The sequence below is a fragment of the Haemorhous mexicanus genome, chromosome 4 (assembly GCF_027477595.1).
Source record: "Haemorhous mexicanus isolate bHaeMex1 chromosome 4, bHaeMex1.pri, whole genome shotgun sequence".
NCBI classification, from domain to species: domain Eukaryota; kingdom Metazoa; phylum Chordata; class Aves; order Passeriformes; family Fringillidae; genus Haemorhous; species Haemorhous mexicanus.
Genome location: NC_082344.1, coordinates 76,114,444 through 76,142,411, shown reverse-complemented (window position 1 = coordinate 76,142,411; position 27,968 = coordinate 76,114,444). Strand labels below are relative to the sequence as shown.

Genomic DNA, 27,968 nt, shown 5'->3' with positions numbered 1-27,968 from the left:
CCTCCCCCTCTCCAGGTGACATCCCCAGCCACGGGGACACGCCCAGGGGTGGCTCTGGGGACCGTCCCCGTGCCAGAGTGGCTTTTTAGGGAAAACCTGGAATTTCCGGCCAATGTGGGAATGGAGGGACAAGGCGGGGCCGGGTGTCCCCTCCCTTGGGGACAAGGCGGACCCTGGTGTCCCCTCCCTTGGGGACAAGGCGGGTGTGATGTCACCGTGCCGGTGACAAGGACACAGCCGGGGCTCTGGGGACCGCTGGGAATGTTGATCCCAGGTTTCTGGGAATGTGGATCCCGGGATTTTAAGCGTTCCAGCAGCTGGAGCAGCCCCCCGGGGGTGACATTGTCCCCTCTGTCCCTCACGTGTCCCCTGACCCCGCTGTCCCCCCGGCATTCCCGGGGGACAATCCCGGCGCTCTCCAGATGGGAACTGGCGCCGTTCCCTGTCCCCTGCCCCCGTGGGAAGGGACACGGAGCTCGGGATGGGGACAGGAGGGACAGGGCTGGATGTCCCCAGGATGGGCGGGCAGCAGGGAACGGGTGGGAGTGGGATGGGGATGGGGACGGATGGATGGATGGATGGATGGATGGATGGATGGATGGATGGATGGATGGATGGATGGATGGAGGGATGGATGTGACAGAATTGGGATGGGAAGGAATTGGGATGAGAGAAAATGAGATGGGGAGGAGATGGAATTGGATAGGAAGGAATTGGAATTGTTTGGGATGAGATGGATGGGATGGAGCTGAGGGGAAGGGAAGGGAAGGGAAGGGAAGGGAAGGGAAGGGAAGGGAAGGGAAGGGAAGGGAAGGGAAGGGAAGGGAAGGGAAGGGAAGGGAAGGGAAGGGAAGGGAAGGGAAGGGAAGGGAAGGGAAGGGAAGGGAAGGGAAGGGAAGGGAAGGGAAGGGAAGGGAAGGGAAGGGAAGGGAAGGGAAGGGAAGGGAAGGGAAGGGAAGGGAAGGGAAGGGAAGGGAAGGGAAGGGAAGGGAAGGGAAAGGAAGGGAAGGCCCCTCCCCCATCCCTCCCCGTTCCCATGGCAACGCCCCCGCTCCTCCCCACCGCCCACAAGGGGGCGCCCCGCGGCGCGCGCGCCCTTCCTCATTGGCTGCCCCGCCCCTATCTCCGCCCCCTAGCAACAATCCCGCCCCTTAGCAACGCCGGTTAAGCACCGCCTGGGGCGCGGCCTGGAGGCGTGACCGGCGTGCGCGCCCACCAATGGGAGAGCGAGGTGGGGGCGCGGCAGCCAATAGGAGCGAGGGGGCGTGTCCCCGCAGCGGGAAGCGGGCAGCGGGAGCGGCGGGGTGAGCGGGGCACGGCGACACCGGGGGGACACTGGGGGACACCGCGGGGCACCGGGGACACCGGGGGGTGGCAGAGACACCGGGGCAGCCCCGCGGAGGGGCCGGCGGGCCGCGGGGGATGGCGGAGGTGAAACCGCGCTGGGAAAGGGGGTGGGGACAATCGCGGCCGCGCTGTCCCCTCGCGGTGTCCCCTCCTGGGGTCCTGTCACCCCCGTCCTGAGCTTGGCGACACCTCTCCTTCCCACCCCGCCCATGGCTTTGGACGCCCCCAAATCCCTGGATTCCCCCCCCACACCCCGGGAGAGGCTCCCCCCTTCCATTCCAGCTCGGTTTTCTTTTATCCCGTTTTTATCCCGAAATTTTGGGGGTTTTTTACCCCCCCCCCGGATTTCCCGGCGTTTTGGGGTTTCCACTTCCCAATCCCTGCCGACATTCCCGGTCCCATGGGGCGATCCCGAGAAGGAGGAGGAGGTTTGACCCTCCAGTTCCATCCCGGGGTTTGGTTTGGTTTTTTCGGGGTTTTTTTTTGGGATGTCACATCCCGAATTCCCGGCTGGCGGTGGCGTCTCCGCGCGTTTATCCCGGGAAAAACCATTCGGGAAAGGGCTCCAAGTTTGGGATCCGATCTCCCGTTTATCCTGGGAAAAACCATTTGGGAAAGAGCTCCAAGTTTGGGATCTGCGCCGGGAACCCGGAAAAAAATCCCAAACCTCGGAGGTGTTTTTGGAGGGGGAGGAAAGAGGGAAACTGAGGCACTCGCGGGGGAGCGAGTTCCCTAATTCCCGCTTTTCCAGGAGATTTGGGATGAGGGAATGCCCATTCCAGGCCCTGGGGCGGCCGCTGGCTCCTCCCCGCCAGCACCGCGGCCACCTCGGGGCCACTTGGGGCCACCACGGGGCCACCACGGGGCCACCACGGGGCCACAACTGTCCCCGAAATGGGATGGGAATATGGGACGGCATTGGCGCCTTCCCATTCCCACCCCATTCCCGCAGAATTCCCGGACGATGCCCCCCGGCCGCTGAAATTGGGGACAGCGACATCGCCGGACGGCGCAGGGGACAGATGGCGACAGCCGGCAAGGGTGAGTCCGCATATCCCCTCCCTGCCCCCGAATCCCGGGATTTGGGGTTTTCCCGGAGCTTTTGGGGTCTCTCTATCCCTCTCCAGGGATTTGAAGGACCCCAAAGTCGCTGTGGGGTGAGACAAATCCCGAGGGATCTCTGTGGGATTCCGCTCCGGGAATTTCCCTGGGGTGAGGCCGGGAGAGCCTCAGGAGATTCCCAGGAAAAAAAGGGTTGGGGACATCCTGGAGGGGACCCTGAGACCCCTGGGGGGACGCGGTGACCCCGAGGGTCCAGCAGGTTCTGATCCCAGAAATCCCAGATCCAGGGGATTCTCTGCTCCCAGAAATCCCAGATCCCATAAATCCCAGATCCCAGAAATCCCAGATTCCATAAATCTCCAATCCAGCAGATTCCCAGATCCAAGGGATTCCTAGATCCCACAAATCCCAGATCCCGTAAATCCCAGATCCAAGGGATTCCTAGATCCCACAAATCCCAAATCAAGGGGATTTGCTGCTCCCATAAATCCCAGATCCAAGGGATTCCCTGATCCCACAAATCCCAGATCCAGGAGGTTACCTAATCCCATAAATACCAAATCCAAGGGAATCCCAGATCCCATAAATCCCAGATCCAAGGGATTCTGTGATCCCACTAATCCCAGTTCCCGTAAATCCCCAATCCAGCAGATTCCCTAATCCCCTAAATCCCAGATCCCATAAACCCAGATCCAAGGGAATCCCAGATCCCACAAATCCCAGGCTGCCACCCCTGCCGGTCCCTGCTGTCCCCTCCCGAGGCCACCCCAAGTCACCGAGCTGGGACACCCCAAATCCCGGGACACCCCAATTCCCGCCTTCCTCCCGCTCCAATCCCGCTCTCCCCAGAGTCCCCGTGGCGGGAGGGGGCGGCCAGATGTCCCCAAGTGCCACCAGGGCGACGAAGGGATTTGGGATTATCGAGGGTTGGCATCGGGATCCCCGGGCTGGGATCGGGATTCGGGATTTGGGATCCGCGCGGATCCTTCGGGATCGCCGCGGCGCCACCCAGGAGGGTCCCCCGCGCGTCCCCACGTGTGTCCCCACGCTGTCACCGTGTCCCTCGCTGTCCCCCCGGGAGTGCGGGAGGGACTTTGGGGCCGAACAATGGCGGGGCCTTAAACCTGGCTCATTAAAACCCGGCTCATTAAATCCCGGGATTCCCGGCGCTGCCAGCACAAAGAGCCTTTTCTTCAGGCGACAAGGGAGGCGACAATCTGCTGCTGGCGGCGGTGACAATCTGCTGCCAGCTGGGAGCGGGGCTCGGCGGGAGGAGGAGGAGGAGGAGGAGGAAGGGGCGGATTTTCCATGGAAGCGGCGCACGTGGAAAATCCCACGGGATTTGGGCCTCCGTGGGGACAGCGCTGTCCCCAAGCTGGTGGCAGGGCCCCGGCGCTGCCGTGTGGCCTGTCCTGCTGGCCTTGTCACAGCTGTGTCACCTCCTCTGTGTCACCTTCCCGGTGGCACCGCGCAGCCCGAGGAGGGAGCAGAGTCGGCCGAGCCTGGGGACACTTGGGGACGCTTGGGGACACTTGGGGACCCTCTGGACATCAGCTGGTGGCACCTCCCTTCTCAGAGGGGAGCTGGCTGTGGTCACTTGTCACCTGTGTCCCTCTGTCCCTGTGTCACTTGTCCTAAGGACATCACAGGAGGGAGCAGAGTTGGCCGAGCCTGGGGATGCTTGGGGACACTTGGGGACACTTTGGCACACTTGGGGACCCTCTGGACATCAGCTGGTGGCACTTCCACACCCTCCCCCCTTCTCACCTGTCCCCTGCCCCATGTCCCCATGTCCCCAGCCGGTGTCACTTGTCCTAAGGACATCACAGGAGGGAGCAGAGAGTGCTGAGCCTGGGGACACTTGGGGGCATTTGGGGACACTTAGGGACCCTCTGGGCATGGCCTGGTGGCACTTCTATGCTCTCTCCACTTCTCACCTGTCCCCTGCCACCCGTCACCTGTGTCCCCGTGTCCCCAGCCTGTGTCACTTGTCCCAAGGACATCACAGGAGGGAGCGGAGTCTGCCAAGCGTAGGGATGCTTGGGGACATTTGGGGACACTTGGGGACTTTCTGGCCATGGCCTGGTGGCAGGTCCCTGCTCGGAGAGGAGCTGGCTGTCCCCACAGGTGCCCTGTGTCCCAGGTGACACAGGGACAGGATGACAGGGAAGCCTCTCCAGGTGCCACCGCGCTCCGCTCCGCGTCCCCAACTCGAGGTCACCTCCCTTGGGGACACGGCTGTGACCGGTGCCTTTGTCACCTGCAGGCAGCAAGGGGAAGGGGACAGCAGTGCGCTTCACCCCCGAGGGGACCCAGGGCCACCACCAGGAGGGGACACAGGGCCACGTCCACTTCCAGGAGCAGCTGCACGACTCGGCCGTGATGGTGACCCAGGACAAGGACGGCCACTTCCTGGTCAAGGTGGGGACAGGGGGACAGCAGGGAATGTCACCGTCCCCTGGGGACTTGGGGGCTCCCAACTTTTGAAAATTCCCGGATTTTGAGGCGCTGCCACCCCAGAATTCCGTGTCATTCCCAAGGGCACCAAATTGTCCCCCAAACCCAGCGCCACATTTGGGTGGCTTTGGGGACACGGGGGACACGTGGCACTGTCCCCTCTGCCCCGTTTTGGGGACGCTGGGGCTGGTCTGGATCCCTCCAGGGCCATTCCCAGCTTTTCCCAGCCCCATTCCCGTGGGTGGCACGGCTCCGGGGGCGGTGCCAGCGGAGGGGACAGGGAGCCACCCGCGGTGCCACCAACGTGTGGCACCTGCAGCTGCCACCAGCGCTGAGTCAGAGCCTCGTGGCCGGAATTCCATCCCAAATCCGGCGCTGCCTCCGGGGGCGGCCCTCGTTGTTTTCCCACCGCATGATGAGGGGGTGGCAGTGCCACCCACGGGGACACGGGGACATGGGGAGGGGTCCCCGCTGGGCTTGGGATGTGCCTGGGAAAAGATCCTGGGGTTTTTTCTGGGGTTTTAAAGGGATCAATCCCAAAACGGTTTTGGGGTGGGGGTGGAGAAAAGAGCTTGGGGCTCGTCCTGATTCCTTGGACACTCCCAGGAATCCACAGAAAAATGGGGAATTTCAGCCCAGCCGGGAATTCCCTCCCAAAATCCCACCCCAAATGTCCCCATTCCCTGAGTCCTTGTCCCCCCAGTCCCTCTCCAGCTCTCCTGGAGCCCCTTTAGGCTCTGGAAGGTTCTCCCCGGATCCTTTTCCGGCTCTTTGGGATGATCCCAGCCCCTGGGGGATTTTGGGAATTCCACCCTCCGGATCCTGGCCCCGGATGTTTTTTCCCTCAGGGATCGTTCCCTTCCCAAAATGGATTTTTCCAAGGCTCTGCAGGGCTCTGCTTTTTGTCATGACTGCGGGAAAATTCCATGGGAAGAGGCGCTCCTGCCTTTTCCAGGGACAGCTGGAAAACCTCTCCCTGCTCCTGTGACATCCACGGGTCTTAAATCCCAAAATTTCCTCCCAAAATTCCCTATTTTTCCTGCTATTTTTTGGAGCAAAATCATCCTGTTTGCTCCCTTTTCCTGATTTATTTCTGAAATTATTCCAATTATTTCCTAAATTATCTCCTCTTTAATATTCCCTGAATTTTTTTAGGGCACAAATCCCTTCCCCCCCAAAGGGATTTAGCAGTGGGAATATTTAGGATGCAATTCCCCCTCTCCAGATGCCGCCCTCACCTTCCTGGGGACTCTCCAGTGTCCCTTGTCCCCAAGGGGGGGTGACAATGGCACCCCAGCTGTGGTGTCACCCTGCATCCCGCTTTTCCAGGTGGGATTCCTGAAGATCCTGCACAAGTACGAGATCACCTTCGTGCTGCCCCCCGTGCCGAGCCTGGGGAAGGACATTTGTCCCCTCCCTGTCCCCAACCCCAACCTGCGCATCATCAGTGTCACCTCCCTGCCGGAAGGTACTGTGTCCCCTCCTTGTCCCCAGCGTCCCCATCCTGTACCCGGCCCTTTCCCAAAGGGAGCGAGGCCACACCCAGGTGTCCCCTCAGTGGCTGGGGGAGGTGACAATTCCTTGTCCTCAGGCACATCCCCGATGTCCCCAAATTCCGTTCTTTTGTTGTTGTTGGGATTTTCCTTTCCCGGGGGCTCCAGACCCTGACAGGGGACAGGGACAAGGATTGCTCCAAGAGGTGCCACCCTCCACTTTGGGGACAATCGGGTGCTACCACATCCATGGGATCCCGGAGCCTGGGGACAGCCGAGCGTCACCCTGGGCTGGGTGGCAGTTCCCTGGGGACACGGGCTCTGCTCCGAGGACCCCGCCGGTCCCCGAGGCCACCTCGGTCCCATCCCAGATGTCCCACAGCCAGTGGATGCTGTGTCCCACATCCCTGTCCCCTCGGGGCCGCCGGTGTCACCTCCCGGCAGCGGGGACAGGGCGGGGACGGGGCTTTTCCCGCCCACCGCTGGCTCCACCCCAAAAAAGCGCTGTAGGGTTGGTTTGGAGATTCCCAGCAGGGGTTGGGATTGGGATTGGGATTGGGATTGGGATTGGGATTGGGATTGGGATTGGGATTGGGATCAGGGGCAGGGGCCAGACCGGGATGGGGATCCGGGATCGGGGTTGGGATTGGGATCGGGATCAGGACTGGGATCAGAGCTGGGACTGGGGCTGGGATCAGAGCCGGGATTGGGACTGGGATCAAGGCCAGAATCAGGACCGGAACTGGAGCCAGAAGCCAGGATCAGGGCTGGGATCAGGGCTGGGATTGGGACTGGGATCAAGGCTGGAGTCAGGACTGGGATTGGAGCCTGAAGCCAGGATCAGGACTGGGGTTGGGACCGGGATCAGGACTGGGATCAGAGCTGGGATTGGAGTTGGAATCAAGGCCAGAGTCAGGACTGGGATTGGAGCCAAGATTGGAGCCAGGATCAGGACCGGGACTGGGACTGGGATCAGAGCTGGGATTGGGGCTGGGATCAAGGCTGGAATCAGGACTGGGATTGGAGCCGAGATTGGAGACAGAAACCAAGATCAGGGCTCAGATTGGGACTGGGATCAGGATTGGGATCAGAGCCGGGATTGGGGCTGGGATCAAGGCTGGAATCAGCACTGGGATTGGAGGCAGGAGCCAGGATCGAGACCAGGATTGAGGTAGGAATCAGGAGTGGGACCAGGACCGGCATCGGGAACGGGACCAGGATTGAGGCCAAGACTGGGACTGGGATTGGAGCCAGGATTGGGATTGGAGCTGGGATTGGATTGGAGCCGGGATTGGGATTGGGGCCAGGATTGGGATTGGAGCCAGGATTGGATTGGAGCTGGGATCAGGGCCAGGACCTCTCTGGAGCAGGGGAAAGGAGCCCTGGGGAAGCCCATGAGTTGCAGGGGGGACAGGGAGGGTTCAGGAAGGTGCAGGAAGGGCAGGGAAGGACAGGAAGGGTTCAGGCAGGACTGGGAAGGTTCAGGGAGGGCAGGAAAGGTTCAGGGAAGAGCAGGCAGGGTAAGGAGGGCACAGGCAGGACTCGGGCACTGAGGGCAGGGCAGGGCAGGGTCGAGGAGGGCAGAGAAGGTCCAGGCAGGCACAGGCAGGGCAGGGAGGGTTCAGGGAGAGCGGGGAAAGTTCAGGAAGGTGCAGGGAGGCTGAGGAGGGCACAGGCAGGGTGAGGAAGGTGCAGGCAGGACAGGAAGGGGTCAGGGAAGCTTCAGGGGTGCAGGCAGGGTAAGGAGGGCTCAGGCTGGGTGAGGGGGGCTCAGGCAGGGTGAGGAGGGCACAGGCTGGGCAGGCAAGGTGCAGGCAGGGCAGGGAAAGTTCAGGAAGGTGCAGGAAGGGTGAGGAGGGCACAGGCAGGGTAAGGAGGGCTCAGGCTGGCACAGGCAGGGCGAGGAGGGCTCAGGCTGGCACAGGTAGGGTGAGGAGGGCACAGACAGGGTAAGGAGGGCTCAGGCTGGCACAGGCAGGTCGAGGAGGGCACAGGCAGGGTGAGGAGGGCACAGGCAGGTTGAGGAGGGCTCAGGCTGGCACAGACAGGGCGAGGAGGGCACAGGCAGGGTGAGGAGGGCTCAGGCTGGCACAGGCAGGGCGAGGAGGGCTCAGGCTGGCACAGACAGGGCGAGGAGGGCACAGGCAGGGTGAGGAGGGCTCAGGCTGGCACAGGCAGGGTGAGAAGGGCACAGGCAGGGTAAGGAGGGCTCAGGCTGGCACAGGCAGGGCGAGGAGGGCTCAGGCTGGCACAGGCAGCGTGAGGAGGGCACAGGCAGGGCGAGGAGGGCACAGGCTGGCACAGGCAGGGTGAGGAGGGCTCAGGCTGTCACAGGCAGGGCGAGGAGGGCTCAGGCTGGCACAGGCAGGGTGAGGAGGGCTCAGGCAGGGCGAGGAGGGCTCAGGCTGGCACAGGCAGGGCAAGGAGGGCACAGGCTGGCACAGGCAGGCTGAGGAGGGCTCAGGCTGGCACAGGCAGGGCGAGGAGGCCACGGGCAGAGCTCCAGCAGCCCCTCCATGTCCCCGCCGGCAGGGCACAGCGTGCGCTGCGAGTACATGGCGCACAAGGAGGGCGTGCTGAAGGAGGAGCTGCTCCTGGCCGGACACAGCCCCGGCCACGTCAAGGTCACCGTCCAGGCCCGGGTCATGGGTAAGGGGCTCTGGGGGGGGGCTCTGGGGTCCCTCCCTGTCCCCTTCCCCACCCCCCCAGGCCCAGCCTCTCTTCCCAGTTGTCCCAGTTCAGGCGTGGTGCTGCTGAGGAATTGCCCAAAACGGGTTATTTCATCCCAAAAACTCCCCAGCCCAGGGGTTGAGGAGAGCCCTGGGAAGGGGTGAAGGGAGGGGGTGGGGGGTGACCCCAATGTCCCCAGGGCTCCTGTGCCTGGCTAGGTCCCCCCTTTATCCCTGGGACCCACCCACCTTGTCCCTGGGACCCCTTTGTCATTGGGACCCCCCCATCCCTGGTACCCTCCCCATAAACCCCAACACCCCCTCTCTCCCCGTGTCCCCCACCCCATATCCCAGCCACCCCCAGCCCCCTGTGGTTGTCACCACCCCTGGGCAGTGACCACAGCGGTGACACAAGGGACAACACATCCCCCACCCACCCGGCCCAGCATTGGGAGCCTAAACCCCCCCAAAACCCCTTAAAAAGGGGCGTTCCCACCCCCTCCCCCTCAAAAGGGACAGCGAGCTGTCCCCGAGCCGTGTCCCCTGATGTCCCCAGACCGTCACCACGGGACGCCGATGCTGCTGGACGGGGTGCGCTGCATGGGAGCCGAGCTGGAGTACGACTCGGAGCAGAGCGAGTGGCACGGCTTCGACTGACCCCAAAGCCCACCCCGGGGGGACCCCAAAGTCCCCAAAGCACAGCACGGTCCCCAAAGCGGGCAGGGGGGGACCCCGCTTGTCGCTGCTGCCGCTGCTTCGCCCTCACCCCGCAGCCCCGGGGGGGTTTGGGGGAATTGTGCCTCTTGGGGTGGGAATTTTTCCTCTTTCCTGGGGTGGGGGAGGAATTTTGCCTGTGGAATGTGGGGCGGGAGCGGGGGGTCCCCCGTGGCTTCGGGGTTGGGGCCATGTCCCCCCGCCGTGTCCTTCTGTTGCTGCCAGCGCCTCTTTTTTGGGGTTGTTTTTCTCAATTTTTTTTCCTGTATTTTTTCACTCTTTTCCCATTTTTTTTCCTCATGGTACAAGGACCGGGAGCAGTTTCAGGAGGTTTTATGTGCCTACAAATATATATATATATATATATATAAATATCAAGATATCTTACATGCCTGGGGGGGGTTAAAGTACAAAATCCCACCTTGGGAAGGAGGAAAATCCCACTGGGAATGGGCTGGGAGCCCAGATCCCCTCCATGAACCTGCCCAGAGGGACAGGGGACATCCCCAGGTGGAGAATCCCAAATAGTCCTGGATGGGGGATGGGGAGGGGTCACGAGGCCAATTCCAGTTAAAGGGGGGCTGGGAGAGGGTGGGGGGCAGGGACTGGGGTCCCCAGGATAAGGGGGGGGGTCTCAGTCTGGGAGGGAATCGATGGTGCCAGGTCCTGGCATGGTCCCCACAGTGACAGGAGGTCTCAGCTGGGGTGGAAATCGCTGGTGGCATCTCCAGGGAGGTCTCAGTTGGACAGGAAGTCCATGGTGGCATCTCCAGGGAGGTCTCAGTTGGATAGGAAGTCCATGGTGGCATCTCCAGAAGGGTCTCAGTTGGACAGGAAGTCCATGGTGGCATCTTCAGGAGGTGTCAGTTGGACAGGAAGTCCATGGTGACATCTCCAGAAGGTTCTCAGTTGGACAGGAAGTCCATGGTGGCATCTTCAGGGAGGTCTCAGATGGACAGGAAGTCCATGGTGACATCTCCAGGCAGATCTCAGTTGGACAGGAAGTCCATGGTGACATCTCCAGAAGGGTCTCAGTTGGACAGGAAGTCCATGGTGACATCTTCAGGGACATCTCAGTTGGACAGGAAGTCCATGGTGGCATCTCCAGGGACGTCTCAGTTGGACAGGAAGTCCATGGTGGCAGGTCCCAGAGGTCCCCATGATGTTGGCGGGGTCTCAGCTGGAGATGAAGTTGATGGCAGCATCTCCCAAGGCCCCTCAGTTGGACAGGAAGTCCATGGTGGCAGCTCCTGGGGGTGTCTCCACAATGACAGGGACTCTCAGTTGGACAGGATTCAGTGGTGGCAGATCCCAGGATGGCCTCAGTTGAAGATGAAGTCAGTGGTGGCAACTCCCAGTGGTCCCCACAATGGTGGTCCCAATGTCAGTTGGACAGGAAGTCTATGGTGGCATCTCCAGGAAGGTCTCAGATGGACAGGAAGTCGATGGTGGCATCTCCCAGGGATGTCTCCACCATCACAGGGTTCCTCAGGTGGAGATGAAATCCATGGTGGCATCTCCAGGAGGGTCTCAGATGGACGGGAAGTCAACGGTGGCAGATTCCAGGGATGTCCCCACAATGCCAGGGCCCCTCAGCCGAACAGGAAGTTGATGGTGGCATCTCCCAGGGCCCCTCAGCTGGACAGGATGTCCATGATGGCAGGTCCTGGGGGTGTCCCCATGATGGCAGGTGGTCTCAGCTGGAGATTAATTCAATGGTGGAGTCTCCAGGAAGGTTTCAGTTTGACAGGAAGTTGATGGTAGCACATCTTGGGTAGTCTCAGTCTCACAGGAAGACCATGGTGGCATGGCCGAGGGTCCTTTCAGTTGGACAGGAAGTCGATGGTGGCACGTCACAGGGGCCCCTCAATTGAACAGGAAGCTGATGGTGGCACATCCTGGGTAGTCCCAGTTGGACAGGAAGTCGATGGTGGCACATCCTGGGTAGTCCTAGTTGGACAGGAAGCTGATGGTGGCATGTCCCAGGGGCCCCTCAATTGGACAGGAAGTCGATGGTGGCACGTCCCAGGGTCCCCTCAGTTGGACAGGAAGTCAATGGTGGCACGTCCCAGGGTCCCCTCAGTTGGACAGGAAGTCGATGGTGGCCCTCACGCTGCGCGCCGTGCGCGTGTCCAGCGCCGTCACCTTGATCTCGGTGTCCCCGAACTGCATGCTGGTGCGGATCTCGCGCCGGCCCCGCGCCGGGCCCGCATCCCCCGCATCCCCCAACTCCAGGCTGATGGTGCCACACTTCCTGACGCCAGGATCGGTGATGTACACCACGTCATCGGTGTCACAGCAGTAGATGTTGATGATGGTCCGGCGCTGGCCGGGCCGGGCCGGGCAGTAGCTCCGTTGGACCACCTCCCCCAACGCCACCGACTGGTCCACAGCGACGAACTTCTCAAAGATGTCGGTGCACCAGTTCTTGCCCTCCTTGACCAGCAGCTTCTCCCGCGGGTGCTTGCCCTCCACAAACTTGTTGAGGACGCCCACGCCGTAGGTGAGCGGGGAGCGGCGCACCCGCACCACGCCGGGGTCCAGGCCGAAGAGCACGGCCCCCTTGAGGATGGTCAGCCCCACGTCCTGCGGGACGATGACCCGGCAGCAGCGGCCGAAGGCGGCCTGCACCGCCCGCTGCAGCATGGCCGACTCGGCGAAGCCGCCCACCAGGAACAGGAATTTGATTCCGTGGACCTCGGGTTTCTTCAGGAGGGCGTCTGGAGAGGGGATAAAAGGGGAGGTTGGGGGTTGGGATGGGGGAGAAGGGGTGTGGGGAAGGGGTGGGGGTGGTGGGGGGCCAAGGATGAGGGGAGTCCAGGAATGGGGGAAGTTCCAGGGATGGAATGGGGCCGAGGGACAGGGAGGGTTCCAGGGACAGGGAGAGGTTTCCAGGGACAATGGGGATTCCAGGTACAATGGGGATTCCAGGGATAAAAGGTTTCCAGAGACAGTGGGGGTTCCAGGGACAAGGGGGGTTCCAGGGATAAAAGGTTTCCAGAGACAATGGGGGTTCCAGGGACAAGGGGAGTTCCAGGGACAGGAAGGGTTTTAGGAATAAAAGGTTTCCAGGGACAATGGGGATTCCAGGGACAATGGGGATTCCAGGGATAAAAGGTTTCCAGAGACAATGGGGGTTCCAGGGACAAGGAATGGGGGATGCAGGAGTGGGGGAATCCCAGGGATGAGGTGGATTCCAGGGGTGGAATGGATTCCCGAGATGGGGGTGGTCCCAGTGACTAAAGGGGTTCCAGGGACAGGGAAGGTCCCAGGGATGGAGGGGGGGTCCCAAGGACAGGGTTGGGATCCTAGGGACAAAGGGGATCCCAGGGTGAGGGATTGTCCCAGGGATGGGGGGATCTTTCAGGCATGGGAGGGTCCCAAGGATGGGGACTGATAGGGCCAGGGATGGTCCCAGGGACAGGAATGATTCCAGGGATGAAGGGGCTCCCAGGAATGGGGGGCATCCCCCAGGGATTGGAATGATGCCAGGAATGGGAGTGGGACAGGGACAGGGGTTCCCCAGGGATGGGCGTGTCCCCAGGCCCCACCGATGTGCTGGATGATGTGGGTGATGGTTGGCTGGAACAGCTCGTTCATGGCCTCGGGGGACATCCGCAGCATCCCTTGGGACGACCACTTCACCAGGTTGACACTGGGGACAGACAGGGGACACGGGAGTGACCAGGAACTCCTGCTCGGTCCTTCCCTGTCCTCTCCACTCCCACCCCATCCCACCTTTCCCCCCTCTCTTGCCCTCTCCCACCCCGACGTCACTCCCACCGTGTCCCCGTCCTCCCGAGATGTCCCCAACCCGTGTCACCCCTCACTTGCTCTTGCGGAGCGCGGTCTCCACGTTGTGGCCGCGGTGTTTGCGGTAGAAGTCGATGAAGGAGAAGGGCAGGGAGATGTTGAGGGGGCTGGAGCGGCTCGGGGCGGCCGCGCGCTTCCGCGCCTCGAAGGCGATGGTCAGGTCCACCCAGGCCGCCGGACGCTTGGCCTTGAAGGTGGCAATGAAATCGTCCCCAAAGATGTGGCACAGAAGCTTCTCGAAGGCCAGGTCCACGCCCACGGCCCCGTAGGGACCTCCTGAGGGACAAGGGTGGGGTCAGGAGGCGGCCCCGTGGTTGCCGTGTCCCCATGGCAGCCATGTCCCCCATCTCCATGTTCTCCCACATCTCTATGTCCCTATGTCCCCTACATTCCCATGTCCCCATCCCCATGTCCCTGTGTCATCCTGATGTCCTCATGTCCCCCATCACCGTGTCCCCCATATCCTCCACGTCCCCATGTCCTCCATATCCCCCATGTCACCATGTCCCCCCAAAACCATATCCCCACATCCCCTACATTCCCATGTCCCCGTGTCCTTCATCCCCACATCCTTCTCTCCCCCATGTCCTCCATGTCCCCCACGTCCCTGTGTCTCCCACATCTCCATGTCCCACTTCCCTCATCCTGAGGTCCCCACACATCCCTGTGGCACCCCTACCACTGTGTCCCCACGTGCCCCATCCCCATGTCCCCAGGTCTCCCCCACACCCCTGTCCCCTCGACCCCAGCCCCTTGTCCCTCTGTCCCCCCTCACCCACCCTCCTCATCCTCCTCGCCCCACCTTGTCCCCCTAACCCACCCCTGTCCCTCCTTGTCCCCCAGTCCATGTCCCCTTCCCTCTGTCCCCTCTGTCCCCCTGGTCTCCCTGCACTTCCCCACCGCCGCCACCAGGTGGCGCCACAGCCACACCCACGACCCTTTCGTGGGGCGGGGGGTCCCAGCCCGGATTTGGGGTCCCAGCCCCGGATTTGGGGTCCCAGCCCAGATTTGGGGTCCCAGCCAGGGTTTGGGGTCCCAGCCCGGGGTTTGGGGTCCCGAGAGGATCCCGGAGCGGGGGAAAAAAGGATGAATAAGGATCCTCATCCCACCCGAGGCTTTGTAGAGCTCTTTCAGCGTCCCCTGCGGCTTCTCGATCTGGTGCACGGTCAAATCCACCGTCCCCCCGCCACAATCGGCCACGATGTACCTGTCACCTGCGTGGGGGGGACAGCGACACACTGGCGGTCCTGAGTGACCCCCCGCGACACCCACCCGCGGGGTGGCAGCAGCCGCGGGGACACAGGGCTGCGTTTTCCCGGAGAAAAGGAAACTTTAACCAAAATATTGGGAACTGGGGCGGGCGGGGAGACGAAGGGATGGGATGGTGGCAGGGAGACCCCGCCCCTTTTGTGCGGTCAAGGGACAGACCCCAACCGTGTCACCCCCATGGCAGGAGCGCCTTTGGGTGCTTGAGGGTGGCTCTGTCACAAAGGGGACATCCAGGGGGGACCCAGGGATCTGGGAATCTCCAGTGGGGACCCCCCCCGTGTCCCCCCTCGTACCTGCCTGCATCTCCGACCAGAGCTCGCCCACTCCCGACTCCACCAGGAAGGTGCGGCTGTGCCGGGATCGCCGGAGCTGCTCCCGGGCTGGGGGACAGAGCCGGGGGTCGGCAGCAGGGTCAGGATCCCCCCCATTTCTATGGGATCCACCCCATTACCCAGGATCCACCCCATTTCCATGGGATCCACCCCATTCCCTCTGTGGGGTCTGTACTGGGAGCACTGGTGACCGTTCCCTTCCAGCCAGGACCCCAATATGACCCAACTCCACCATGGATGGGCTGATCCAGCTTTCCCTGCTGCCATCCCAAAGGATCCCAGAGGATCCCAGGGCATCACCCCGTGCCCACCCTGGGCGATGCCACCTCCGGCCCAGACCCCACAGCCCGGGTGGGGTTTCCTCTGCTCCCCCCGTCCCAGGGACATCAAAGCCACCCGGAAGGGCCGGGATGAGCTGGGAAAGGTGGGGTTGTCCTGGGATATTTTTGGCTCGTGGATAATTCCTCATGCTTGGGATCAGCTCGAGAAACCCCATCAATCCCCCATGGACCCCAAATCTCCATCTGGGACAGCCACCAGCGCATCCCAGTTCTGGGGCTTGGTCCCAGCTGGGCAAACTGGGGCTGTCCCAGTAAAGCCAGGATCCCATCCACGGGGGGACAGTCCCTGGAGGTGGCCCAGGGACACAGGGTGGTGGCTGAGATGGCAGGAGGGGGACACGGCTTGGAGGCTTGTGGGAAAGCAGGAAAAAATGTCCTGGATTTGGGGAGGGGGGAATGGGGATCTCTGGGAATGGGAGGGGGGGGGGGGGGGATGTGTCTGGGGGTGGGGTCTCTGGGGACTGGGGGTCTCTGGGAATGGGGTTTCTGGGAATGAGGGGGTCTGGGAATGAGGGGTCTCTGGGGATGGGAATCTCTGAGAATGAGGGTGTGAGGATGGGAAATCTCTGGGAATGGGAGGGTCTCTGGGAATGGGGTTTCTGGCAGTGGGGGGGATCTCAGGGGACAGGGGGTCTCTGGCAATTGGGGGGGGCGGTCTCTAGGGATGGGGGCTCTTTGGGAATGGGGTCTCCAGGGACTTCCCCAGCCATGGCAGCTGATGGACCCTCCAGACCTGGCATGCAGGGCAGGATCCCATTCCCTGCTCCTCCAGCCCCCACCCTATCCCGACCCCATTCCCTGCTCCTCCAGCCCCCACCCGAGGCCGACCCCATTCCCTGCTCCTCCAACCCCCAGCCCTATCCCGACCCCATTCCCTGCTCCTCCAGCCCCCACCCTATCCCGACCCCATTCCCTGCTCCTCCAGCCCTATCCCAAGCCTATTCCCTGCTCCTCCAGCCCCCACCCTATCCCGACCCCATTCCCTGCTCCTCCAGCCCCTAGCCCTATCCCGACCCCATTCCCTGCTCCTCCGGCCCCCACCCTATCCTGAGCCCATTCCCTTCTCCTCCAGTCCCCACCCTAACCCGACCCCATTCCCTGCTCCTCCAGCCCCCAGCCCTATCCCAACCCCATTCCCTGCTCCTCCAGCCCCCAGCGCTATCCCAACCCCATTCCCTGCTCCTCCAGCCCCCAGCCCTATCCCAACCCCATTCCCTGCTCCTCCAGCCCCCAGCCCTATCCCGAGCCCATTCCCTGCGCCCCTCACCCTGTCGGAAGCTGGAGTCGATGGGGTGGGGGGTCTCGGCCCCGTTGGCCGGGGGGCGGCAGCTCAGCTCGATCAGTTGGTGCAGCCGCAGCTTCCGGCAGTAAATGGAGGCGGCCTCGGGCTCCAGCGCGATCAGCAGCTGCTCCGGCGTCTCCGGGGACACCAGCCCGGCCTGCGGGGACACGCGGTGACACAGAGGGGACAGGGACTGCGGGTTCCCGGGTGTGTCCCCACCCCGTTGGTGCTCACACAGATCTGGAATTGTGGAATGCGGGAGGACCCAATACTCGCCAATGTCCACCCAAAAATTCAACCGACCAATCAACACCCAACCCACGACGCAACAGCTCAGCCAACAGCCCAAGCATGCAGCTGATCACCTGACCACGCAACCTGCCATAAATCCAACCAACCGCTCAACCAACCAGACAACCAGTGACCTGACCACCAAACCAACCAACCATCCAACCAACCAGTGACCTGACCACCAAACCAACCAACCAACCACTCAACCAACCACACAACCAGTGACCTGACCACCAAACCAACCATCCAACCACTCAACCAACCACACAACCAACCACCCAACCAGTGACCTGACCACCAAACCAACCAACCAACCACCCAACCAGTGACCTGACCGCCAAACCAACCATGCAACCAACCACCTAACCAACAACCTCACCACCCAACTAACCATCCAACCAACCACCCAACCAACCACCCAACCAATGACTTGACCACCAAACCAACCATCCAATCAATCACCAAACCAACTGATGACCTCACCACCCAACCAACCATCCAACCAACCACCCAACCAAAGATCTGACCACCAAACCAACCACACAACCACACAACCAATCACAGAACCACCCAACCAACCACCTGCTCAATCATCCAACTGCTCCACCAATGACCCAGTCAACCAATGAACCAACCAACATCCTGAACACCAAACCAAGCACTCACCAACCAACCAACCAACAGCTCAACCAATGACGCAACCACCGAACCAATCACCCAGCCAATGGCCAAACTGCTCAAGCAGCCGCCCAACCAATGACCCACCCATTCAACCAACCAAGCAACCAACCAACCGACCAACCAACCACCCAAACACTCAACCAGACAACTGCTCAACCAATGACCTGAGCACCAAACCAACCACCCCACCACTGAACAATTCAGCCAACCACCCAGCCATCCACTTAACCACCTCCCTGGCAAATTATCCACCACTCACCCAACTGCTTTTGGTTTGGTTTTGGTTGGAAGGACCTTACATCCCACCCCACTCCCACCCCATCCATGGGCAGGGCACCTCCCACTATCCCGGGTGGATCCAAATCCATCCAGCCTGGCCTTGGATGCTTCCAGGGATCCAGGGGCAGCCACAGCAAATCTGGGAATTCCAGCCCAGCCCCTCCCCACCCTCCCAGCCAGGAATTCCCTCCAAATATCCCACCTAACGCTACCCTCTGGCAGTGGGAATTCAGTTTGAGGGAAGAAGGGGATACTCCGGAGACCACAGCCCCTGTGAGGGTCACCCCCACGTGGTCACCCTCCGGAGTCCCCCCACCTTGTAGGCCGCTTCCCGCATGAACTGCTTGGCCGGCTGCTTCCAGATGGCCGGCACGGTGAGGACCCAGCGGATGGCGTCGCTCTCGGGCAGGGACGGGCACTGGTCCTTCAGCTCCTGCCAGGGGACAAGCAGGAGGTGACACCTGGGGGCTCCCGGTGATTCACGGAATGGTTTGGGTCAGGAGGGACCTTAAATCCCACCCAGCCCCACCCAGGGACACGTCCCGCTGTCCCAGGTCACTCCAAGCCCCAGTGTCCAACCTTGGACACTTCCAGGGATGGGGCAACCACAGCTCCTCTGGGAATTCCATTCCAGGGCCTCCCCACCCTCCCATGGAATGCACGGAGAGGACACAGAGGATTCCATTTGGGAAGGAGGAGGAGGAGGGATGGAGGTGGCCCCACCTGCACCGCATGCTGCTTGAAGAAGCGCAGAGCGTGGGCAAACACCTCCAGCGCCAGCATCTTCTTCCCGTTGACAGCTTCCAGCTCGGTTTTCATGGTCAGATCCTGCCAGGAACAGCAAATGGATCACACCAGGGGCTGGGAGCTGGACAGATCCATCCATCCATTCCCAAACCTTGGGAATTTGCTGATCCTTCTGCGCCCCAGCTGGAGCTCAGGCACCTGAAGCTTTGTGCAGCCACATCCACCCACCCTGGAGCAGCTCGGATGGGAGAACCTCAAATTCACCCCCTAAAATGATCTAAATGGGGGATTTATCCCAACATTTCAATTCCCAGCCTGGCCAGGATCCCCCTGGGAACACCAGGAATGTCAGGATGAGAGCGGGGACTCACGCTGGTGCTGTGGATCTTCATCTTAAACTTCTCGAAGTAGAACCACTCGCGGGCCTCCTCGGGGTCCAGGTCGTGGTAGTAATCGCGGGCGGTGTAGCCGAAGCTGTGGAATGTCCCCTCCGGGGTCAGCAGGAGGCTGGTGGGGGTCTTCTGGTTGGCCACGCCCGGGTCGCCCCCCTCCCATTTCCTGCAAAGAGGAGCCGGAGCAGGTGAACTTCCAAGGAATGGCTCCTGCCAGGTTTAATTTGTTTCTGGGGGCATGGTCTGAAGGACCTTAAAGGGGGACAAAGGAGGAGGGGTGGTCCCATTCCATCGTCCCAGGAATTTAATGGAATTCCAGACTGGTTTGGGTTGGGAGGGTCCTTGAAGACCACTGAATGCCACCTACTTCCATGGCCGGGACACCTCCCGCTGTCCCAGGTGGATCCAAGCCCCAGGGTCCAACCTGGCCTTGGGCACTGCCAGGGATCCAGGGGCAGCCACAGCAAATCTGGGAATTCCAGCCCAGCCCCTGCCCACCCTCCCAGACAGCAATTCCTTGCCAAGATCCCAGCCCAATCTCCCCTTTCCCAGTGGCAGCCATTCCCTGGCTCCTGTCCCTCTGTCACTTGTCCCCAGTCCCTCTCCAGCTCTCCTGGAGCCCCTTTAGGGACTCTGAGGTTTCCCTGGATTTTTCCCTTCTCCAGGGGAACATTCCCAGCTCTCCCAGCCTGGCTCCAGAGCAGAGGGGCTCCATCCCTTGGAATATCCTCACCCCACACCTTCCACCCACTGCTGCCAGGAATCATCTCCCACCAGCCCAACCTCTGACCATTCTGGGGCCATCAATGCCCTTTCCCAGCTCCGGGGCCCCTGGCAGGTCCTCACCTCATCATGTGGATGGCCTCGGGGTCGCTGGTGAAGCTGAAGGCGTAACCGCTGGACGTGGTGCCGAAGTCGATGGCCACCACCACGGAGAAGGACGGGGCCTGCTGGGAACGCGCCTCGCTCCGCTGGAAGGCAAGGAATGGGATCTAGCACTCAGCTGGGACTGGGGGGAATTCCAGAAAAGCCATAAAAACACCAGGAACAGCTTCATTTTCCCAGGATTTTCAGGATTTTTCCAGGATTTTCACCCAGGTTGGTGATTTCCTGGTGGGTGATTCTGCTTCTTATACATCTTCACTCATTGGGAAAAGCATCTCCCATATTCCACGGGAGGCAAGGAAGGTAAGGAATGGGATCAAGCACTCAGTTGGGACTGGGGAGATTCCAGAAAAGCCATAAAAACACCAGGAACAGGTTCATTTTCCCGGGATTTTTGGGATTTTTCCTGGATTTTCAGGATTTTTCCTGGATTTTCACCCAGATTGGTGATTTCCTGATGGGTGATTCTTCTTTCGCATCTTCAACTGTATTGGGGAAAGCGTCTCCCATATTGCATGGGGTGGCTGTGGTCGTTCCCAAAGGCAGTTCCCGTGGGACACAGGGATTTGGGCAGCCCTGGAGAGGGATGGATGCCCATGGGAGCAGCCAGGGTGGTTGGGGGCTCCTGTGCTGAGCCCCCCCTCACTTGGACCCTGAAATTGGAGCCAAGATTCCCAAAAACTTCCCTGTGGTCTGGTCTCAGTCCAAGGGACATTGTCCTAGGTGTCCTCAAGGGTCACTGATCCCAAATTGTTCCCTGCTTCCCATCTTGGATGAGGTGACATCATCCCAGGTGTCCCCAAGGATCATTCAGCCAAAACCCTTTCCTGTGTCCGGTCTCATTCCAAGGGACATCATCCCAGGTGTCCCCATGTGTCACCCAGCCAAAATCCTTTCCTGTGTCCAGTCTCAGTCCAAGGAACATTGTCCCAGGTGTCCCCAAGTGTCACTGAACCCAAATCGTTCCCTGCTTCCCATCTTGGACTGGGTGACATCATCCCAGGTGTCCCCAGGGTCACCCAGCCAAAATCCTTCCCCGTGTTCAATCTCACCTTGTCCCAGGTGTCCCCAAGTGTCACATAGATGAAAATCCCCCTGGCCCAGGTGTTTTGGGATGTTCCCACTGCCGCTCCCACCCTTTTCCCATCCCCGCTCTGTGTCCCTTCCCTCTGGGGCTGTCCCTGTGCTGAAGAAGCCGTAAGGATGTGACACGGCCCTGTCCCCATGTCACCACGGGAAGCTGAAAGCCTCGTTAACTTGTAATGTCCCCAGATTTGATAAGTGAGGACACGAGCTGGCCAGGAAAAATGCCGGGATCAGCAGAGAAGAGGCTGCCAGTGCAGGAATGTGCAGGGACAAGGAACTCCAGGGAGGATCCGGCTCTGGAACGCGGCCTCCCACACCCAGCAGCCCCGGAGGAGCGCAGGAGTTTTGTGGGTTAAACTTTTCCTGGTGGGTCATTCCAGAGCTGGAAAACCCCTCCATCCCGAAAATCCCAGGGATAGAGGTCCTGGGGAGAGACTGACCCATCCTGTGGGACTGGGGGGGGATGGAGGCTGGACTGGGAGGGGAGGGGGAGCAGGAGCTGGGGAAGGACCAGAGGGGGAAAGGACAGGGGGACAGACCCCAATGGTCTTACTGGGACCCCACAACTGCCTTGCTGGGAACCCTATAATGGTCTTACTGGGACCCCAATACTGCCTTACTGGGACCCCACAACTGCCTTACTGGGACCCCAAAACCGCCTTACTGGGAACACCATAATGGTTTTACTGGGGATCCCACTGTGACCTTACTGGGACCCTGCAATGACCTCACTGGGAACTCCACAATGGCCATACTGGGACCCCAAAACTGCCTTACTGGGAACCACATAATAGTCTTACTGGGGACCCCACACTGGCCTAACTGGGACCCCACAATGACCTTACTGGGGACCCCACAATGGCCATACAGCAACTTCATAACAACCTTACTGGGAACCCCGTAATGGCCTTACTGGGAACCCCATAATGGCCTTACTGGGAACCCCATAACAACCTAACTGGTAAGCCTATAATGGCCTTACTGGAAACCCCACAATGACCTTACTGGGACCCCAAAACTGTCTTACTGGGAACCCCATAATGGCTTTACTGGGACCACACACTGGCCAAAATGGGAACCCCATAATGGCCTTACTGGTACCATAAAACTGCCCAACTGGGAACTCCATAATGGTCTTATTGGAGACCCCTAATGGCCATACTGGGACCCCAAATCTGCCTTACTGGGAACCCCATAATAGCCTTATCAGGAACCCCAAAACTGCCTTACTGGGAACCCCATAATGGCCTTACTGGGAACCCCAAAACTGCCTTACTTGGGAACACTATAATGGTTTTACTGGGGACCCCAAAACTGCCTTACTTGGGAACACTATAATGGTTTTACTGGGGACCCCACAATGGTCATACAGTGACTTCATATTGACCTTACTGGGGACCCCGTAATGGCCTTACTGGGACCACACACTGGCCTTACCGGGACCCCACACTGGCCTTACCGGGACCCCAAAACTGCCTCACTGGGAACCCCAAATCTGCCTTACTGGGAACCCCATAATTGCCTTACTGGGAACCCCATAATTGCCTTACTGGGAACCCCATAATGTCTTTACTGGGACCACAAACTGGCCTTACTGGGAGCCCACAATGGCCTTACTGGGAACCCCATAATTGCCTTACTGGGAACCCCACAATGGCCTTACTGGTCCCACTGGTCCCGCACTCACCGGCGACTGGGACGGCGTCAGCGGGGCGATGCTGCAGCTGTCATGGGGTGTCCCCGGGGAGCCGGGCGGGGACGGCGTCGGGCACCGCTCACCGTTGGCACCTGGGGACACGGACGGGAGAGTCTGGGGGACCCCAAAGACCCTTCCCCAAGGAGAGACCACCCAGGATATCCCGATGGATACGGATCCGGGTGGGAAGGGATCCCAGCTCTTCCCAAATCCTTCCTTCAAGGAGAGACCACCCGAGACATCCCGATGGAGACGGATCCGGGGTGGATGTGGTGGTGGAGGGGACAGAGTCACTGTGGGGTCTCCAGATGTGGAGTTCATAAAATCATGGAATTGTGGGATGGTTGGAGTTGGGAAGGTCCCTAATTCCCATACAGTGCCACCCCATCCATGGGCAGGGACACCTTCCATTATTCCTGGTGGATCCAACACAGCCTCGGACACTTCCAGGGATGTGATCAAGAGGCCACTTCCAGGGGAAGCTGCTCTGGGGCAGCAGCTGGAAGATTTGGATTCAGTAGGAATGGGGAAAAACTTGGAAAGAAAGGAAGGAATGTCTGTGTTTCAAATCCATGGAGAACCAGCGAGAGAGGGTGGGTCCAGCTCAGACCCTCGGCCACGCTCCAGAACATCCCGGTTTCCTGGAGACCCTGGAAGCTCCTGCATGAGCCGGGGGTAATCCCAGAATCTGGGGGTGGGGATCACGGGCATAGCAGATTTTCCCTCCTCCTCTTCCTCCTCCTGAAGCCACCACCCATCCCTGTCCCCTCTCAGCAGCAGAATTCCAGCGGCGGGGACCCCCGATGATCCCAGAATGGGGATGGGGTGAGCCCCAGAGTCCCCGCCCCACACCGGGGACACGGGGCTGTCCCGTCCGCGCTGCCCCGGGCACCTGGCTCCAATTAGCAGCCGGCATTAATTAATCACCGCCCACGAAAGAGCCGCTGGAGCGGCCCCAGCTGGAAGGAGCAGGGGGGGCTGACGGAGCGGCTTTCCCAAGGGATTGGGATGGGATAAAGTGTTGGGAACGGGGTGTGGGGTCCGGGCGGTGACACCGGCGAGGTGAAGGGACTGTCGGCCCTAAAACCTGCGCTGTGGGATTGCCGATCCTGCCGGGATCCCGTCGGGATCAGGGCCGTGGGAGCGGGGATGAGCAGCGCCCACTCCCAGCCGGGCTCTGGAAAGATTTGGGAGCAGAGGAGGCTCCGTGGTTGGAGAGATTTGGGAAGGGCAGAGGATCCTCCGGGAAGAACAAAACTCCTTCTCACCTTCACCGGTGTCCGGACAAACCCACCCCAGCTCCCAGTGCCACCAGTTTGCCCTGGGACAGCCACTGGGACACCCTCGGGAAGCTCAGGAGCCCCAAGGAATGCCCTGGGATCCCCCAACAGCAGCAGCCGCGGGATTGGGATTGGGATTGGGATTGGGATTGGGATTGGGATTGGGATTGGGATTGGGATTGGGATTGGTCTGATCCAGTCAGACTTTCCGTGTCTGGGGAAGAGCCCCATCACAGAGTTGGGGACAGTGATCACCGTGTCCCCCCACGCCAGAGCTGTGCTGGTGACACGTCTGCTGCCCCCTACACCCGCTCCCTAAGTGCCTTTCCCTGTATCCGTGTCTGTCCCATAAATATTTGATCCCAGACAAATGGGAACGGTCCCTGCGCCGCCTCCGCGCGTGACAGAGCCGGGGGGGACGGTGACACCCCGGGGGCTCCGGAGAGCCTTGGACATGAAACCTCATTCCTGAGGAGATGGATCGGGGCTGGGGGGGGAAATCCTGCCACGGCCTCCGCATTCCTGGATTTGGGATGGAGGGATCAGGTTTGAGATGGTGGGATGAGGTGTGGGATTGAAGGAGCAGGTGTGGGATGGCGGGATCAGGTTTGGGATGGCGGGATGAGGTGTGGAATGGCAGCATAAAGTTTGGGGTGGAAGGCTCAAGTTTGGGATGGCGGGATCAGGTTTTGGATGGAGGGACAAGATTTGGGATGGCAGAACCAGGTTTGGAATGGTGGGATCAGGTTTGGAATGGTGGGATCGGGTTTGGGATGTTGGGATCGGGTTTGGGATGTTGGGATCAGGTTTCCTCCCACAGCTGGTTCTGGTTCCCCGGCACAGGAGCAGGGACAGCAAGGGACCCGGACACGGAGTGATCGTCTGGGGGGTCAGGGGACATCTCAGCCTGTGCCACCCCCTGGGGACATCCTTACCCATCCGCAGGCTCTGCATCCCGGGCTCCAGGAGCATCGCCATGGCCTTGCTGCCCACCTGGAAAAGGAAGGGACAAAATCCATCCCTGTGTCCCCTTGGTGGCGTGGGGTGGCCACAGTGTCCCCTCAGGGTCCCCTTGGTGTCACTATCCCCCAAAAACCACACCAGGGATGAGGCTGGGATTTGTAGGGTTGGCAGGAGGGGACCCCAAATCCCAGCTCACGAGGGGGTGTGGCTGTCCCAATTTGGGGCACACACAATTGTCACCATCCAGGGTGTCCCCGGCTGTCACAGCCACTGTGGGGACAGGGACCTGAGTTCCTGTCACTGAGCAGGTCAGACAGATGTTCAGGATACAGATGTGCAGGGTGGAAATCGCTGCTCCTGCACATTTTTACCCTCAACCAAAGCCCTTTTTCGGGAGGGCTCATTTAGGAAAAATCCCAATTTATTTTCTGATGGAAGCGCGGTGGCCGAAAGGGATGCTGGCTCTTCCCGGGGATTCTAACCCGGCCTGGACCAGCTCCAAATCTTCTTCCAGGGATAACACCCCAGCTCCTGGCTCCCTTCCCGAGGCCACAGCCTCCCACCACCCCCGAGCCCCCCCAGCCCACTCCGGCCGCTCTCATCCCACAAATCCAGAGCTTCGGGATAGGGCTGAGCTCATCGGGAGAGGCCTCCCCACCAGCCAAACCCACCCACGAGCTGCCGGCCCCACGGCCTCCCCTCTTCCCAAAAAATCCCCTCGGGATACCCACGGCAGGTGGGGGGGCTTTCCCTGGAATGGGGGGCTTTCCCAGCTCTGGCCACCCCGGAGCTGTGGGCAGGGAAGGCCATGCTGGTGGCCCTGGGGTGGCACACGGGGGGTCCTGGGGGTGGTCCAGGGGGTCTTCCACCAAAATGGGGCTTTTCCACCAAAATGGGGCCTTTCCAGGAGGTTTTCCTGCAGGAAATCAGCCCCCAGCTCTGGGATTTGTGTCCTTTTCCAGCTGCCCGGGGCTCAGGTTGTGGGTTTGGAAGTGCAGAGATGTCCCCAATGTCCCAAACCCCACGGTCTGAGCATCCCACGGGAGCCAGAGGGACACGCCAGACCTTGGTAGCTCTGTGGCTTCGTTCCCTGTCCCTCCATGGCCATGGGGGGTCCAGGGGGTCACTGCGGGGTCTGTGCTGACCCTCAGGCTACAGGTGGCCAAAATCCTCCTTCTCTGGGTGGCAGGGGGTGGCCGACAGCCACCTCTGTCCCCAAGGTGCCATTCCCCTCCCAGGCGAGGAGGGTGGGTGGCCTCAAGCCCCCAAGTGTCCCCCAGTGACCACGCTGTTGTCACCCAGGGGACTCGGGACGAAGCCCCCGACTCTGGGGGTCCCTCCCGGGGCAGATCCCGGTTGCTCCCGGGCTCTCTCCGGCCGGAGCAGCTTTTTTGAGGATTTTCCACCATTTCCGTCTCTGCGGGGGCTCACGGAAACGGGGAAAGGAAACAAAGTTTGGGACGGGATCAGGGTGGAGCAGCCAGGAGCGACACCGGGGCTGTGGCACGGCCAAGAGCGGCGCGGGGACACCGGCTTGGCAGGGCATGGTGTCCCCAAAACTCGGGGTGTCCCCACAAACTCGGGGTGTCCCCACAAACTTGGGGTGTCCCCACAACTCGGAGTGACCCCGCGGGACACCTGGGAGGCTCAGGGCAGCTGTGGGACTCCGATCCAGATGTGCTGGGACAGGAGTTGTTTGTCCCCACATCCCCCCTGTGCCAGGGCTGTGGGGTTGGGGACACCCCAAATCCTCCCGAGGAGCTGTTGGGGTTCCCTGGAGCCATTCCCTGTCACCTCGGCCACGGCTGGGACACAGGAGTCACCCAGGGGTGTCCCCTGCACGGTGCTGGCACTTTGTGGCGCTGTCCCTGCGGTGTCCCCGATGGTCCCAGCGGTGTCCCCAATGGTCACAGCGGTGTCCCCCAGGACAGGGCACACGGGGACAGTGTCCGGGCGTCCATCCCCCCACCCCCCCGTGCCCACACCCCCCCTATTCCCACTGGGAAGAGGCCGCGGAGTCCTGGCACCCCCCAGTGTCCCCAAACCGGGCAGAGACCCCAGGGGTGGTGCCACCCTCACCTCGGCCAGGGGACAGGGCTGTCCCCCACGTCCCCACGCCCTGCTGTCGCCCGGCTCCCGCCGCCCCCGCCGGCCACTCACCGCTGTGGGGGGGACACAGGTTGGGGACCCCTCGCTTTGTCACCCGGGCCGTGTCCCCCGGGCTGGTGGCTCCGGCCGCCCCCGCGGTGCCCGCGGCTCTGTCCCCGTCCTGCCCGCGGCTGTGTCCCCGCGGCTCTGTCCCCGTCGGGGCCCCGCGCAGCCCCCCGCGCTCCGGCTTCCTCCCACTCCCTGTCCCGGCCCAGGCAGCGCCTCAAATTGCAATTCCAGCTGCAGATGTGGGAGCGGGAGCGGCGGGAGGAGGAGGAGGAGGAGGAGGAGGCAGGGCCAGCTCCAGTCCCGCCGGCAGCGGAACCTCCGCTCCCCGCCCGGCCACGACCACCGAGGGGGGACGAGGGTCCCAAACCGGCCTGGATGGGGGACACGCCACCCCCACACTCCTCCCCCGGTGTCCCCCTGAATTTGTGTAAATCGCTCTGCCGGGTTTGTCACTGCGCGTGTCCCGGGTGACATCGGCTCTGTCCCCACATCCAGCCCCATCCCGGCTCCAGAGCTCGGGGTTATCCCGGGATTCTCCTCCCCGCGGTCGTTCCCGTACCCAAAGGGGGATCCTGGATCCGGGGGGTCCCGGGAGGGGGATCTGATCCGGGGATCCCAGATTTGGGATCAGAGCTGGGAGATGCCGAGGGTGGGAGCAGAGCCGGGGGATCCCAGATTTGGGATAAGATCTGTGAGACCCCAAGGGAAGGAGGGACACAAAGGGTCTGTCCT

The 27,968-nt window shown here is 61.2% G+C and overlaps 2 protein-coding genes across 2 annotated transcripts; one reads left to right on the top strand and one right to left on the bottom strand.

The window, feature by feature from the left end:
- Positions 1-1,149: 1,149 nt before the first annotated feature.
- On the top strand, positions 1,150-10,114 carry ADISSP (adipose secreted signaling protein). The gene is made up of 6 exons (XM_059845549.1): positions 1,150-1,304; positions 2,300-2,388; positions 4,676-4,830; positions 6,196-6,334; positions 8,892-9,008; positions 9,585-10,114. The coding sequence occupies exons 1-6, from the start codon at positions 1,219-1,221 to the stop codon at positions 9,683-9,685; spliced, it is 687 nt and encodes a 228-aa protein (XP_059701532.1). The 5' UTR covers positions 1,150-1,218; the 3' UTR covers positions 9,686-10,114.
- Positions 10,074-27,486, bottom strand: HSPA12B (heat shock protein family A (Hsp70) member 12B). Its single transcript, XM_059845548.1, has 13 exons — positions 27,240-27,486; positions 25,052-25,109; positions 22,828-22,928; positions 20,016-20,140; positions 19,149-19,335; positions 18,754-18,858; positions 18,347-18,463; positions 16,765-16,936; positions 15,118-15,204; positions 14,665-14,769; positions 13,573-13,831; positions 13,294-13,397; positions 10,074-12,462 (listed from the first exon to the last, which is right to left on the bottom strand). Exons 2-13 carry the CDS (start codon positions 25,092-25,094, stop codon positions 11,822-11,824), a joined length of 2,046 nt encoding a protein of 681 aa, XP_059701531.1. The 5' UTR covers positions 25,095-25,109; positions 27,240-27,486; the 3' UTR covers positions 10,074-11,821.
- Between the last annotated feature and the right edge of the window lie 482 nt (positions 27,487-27,968).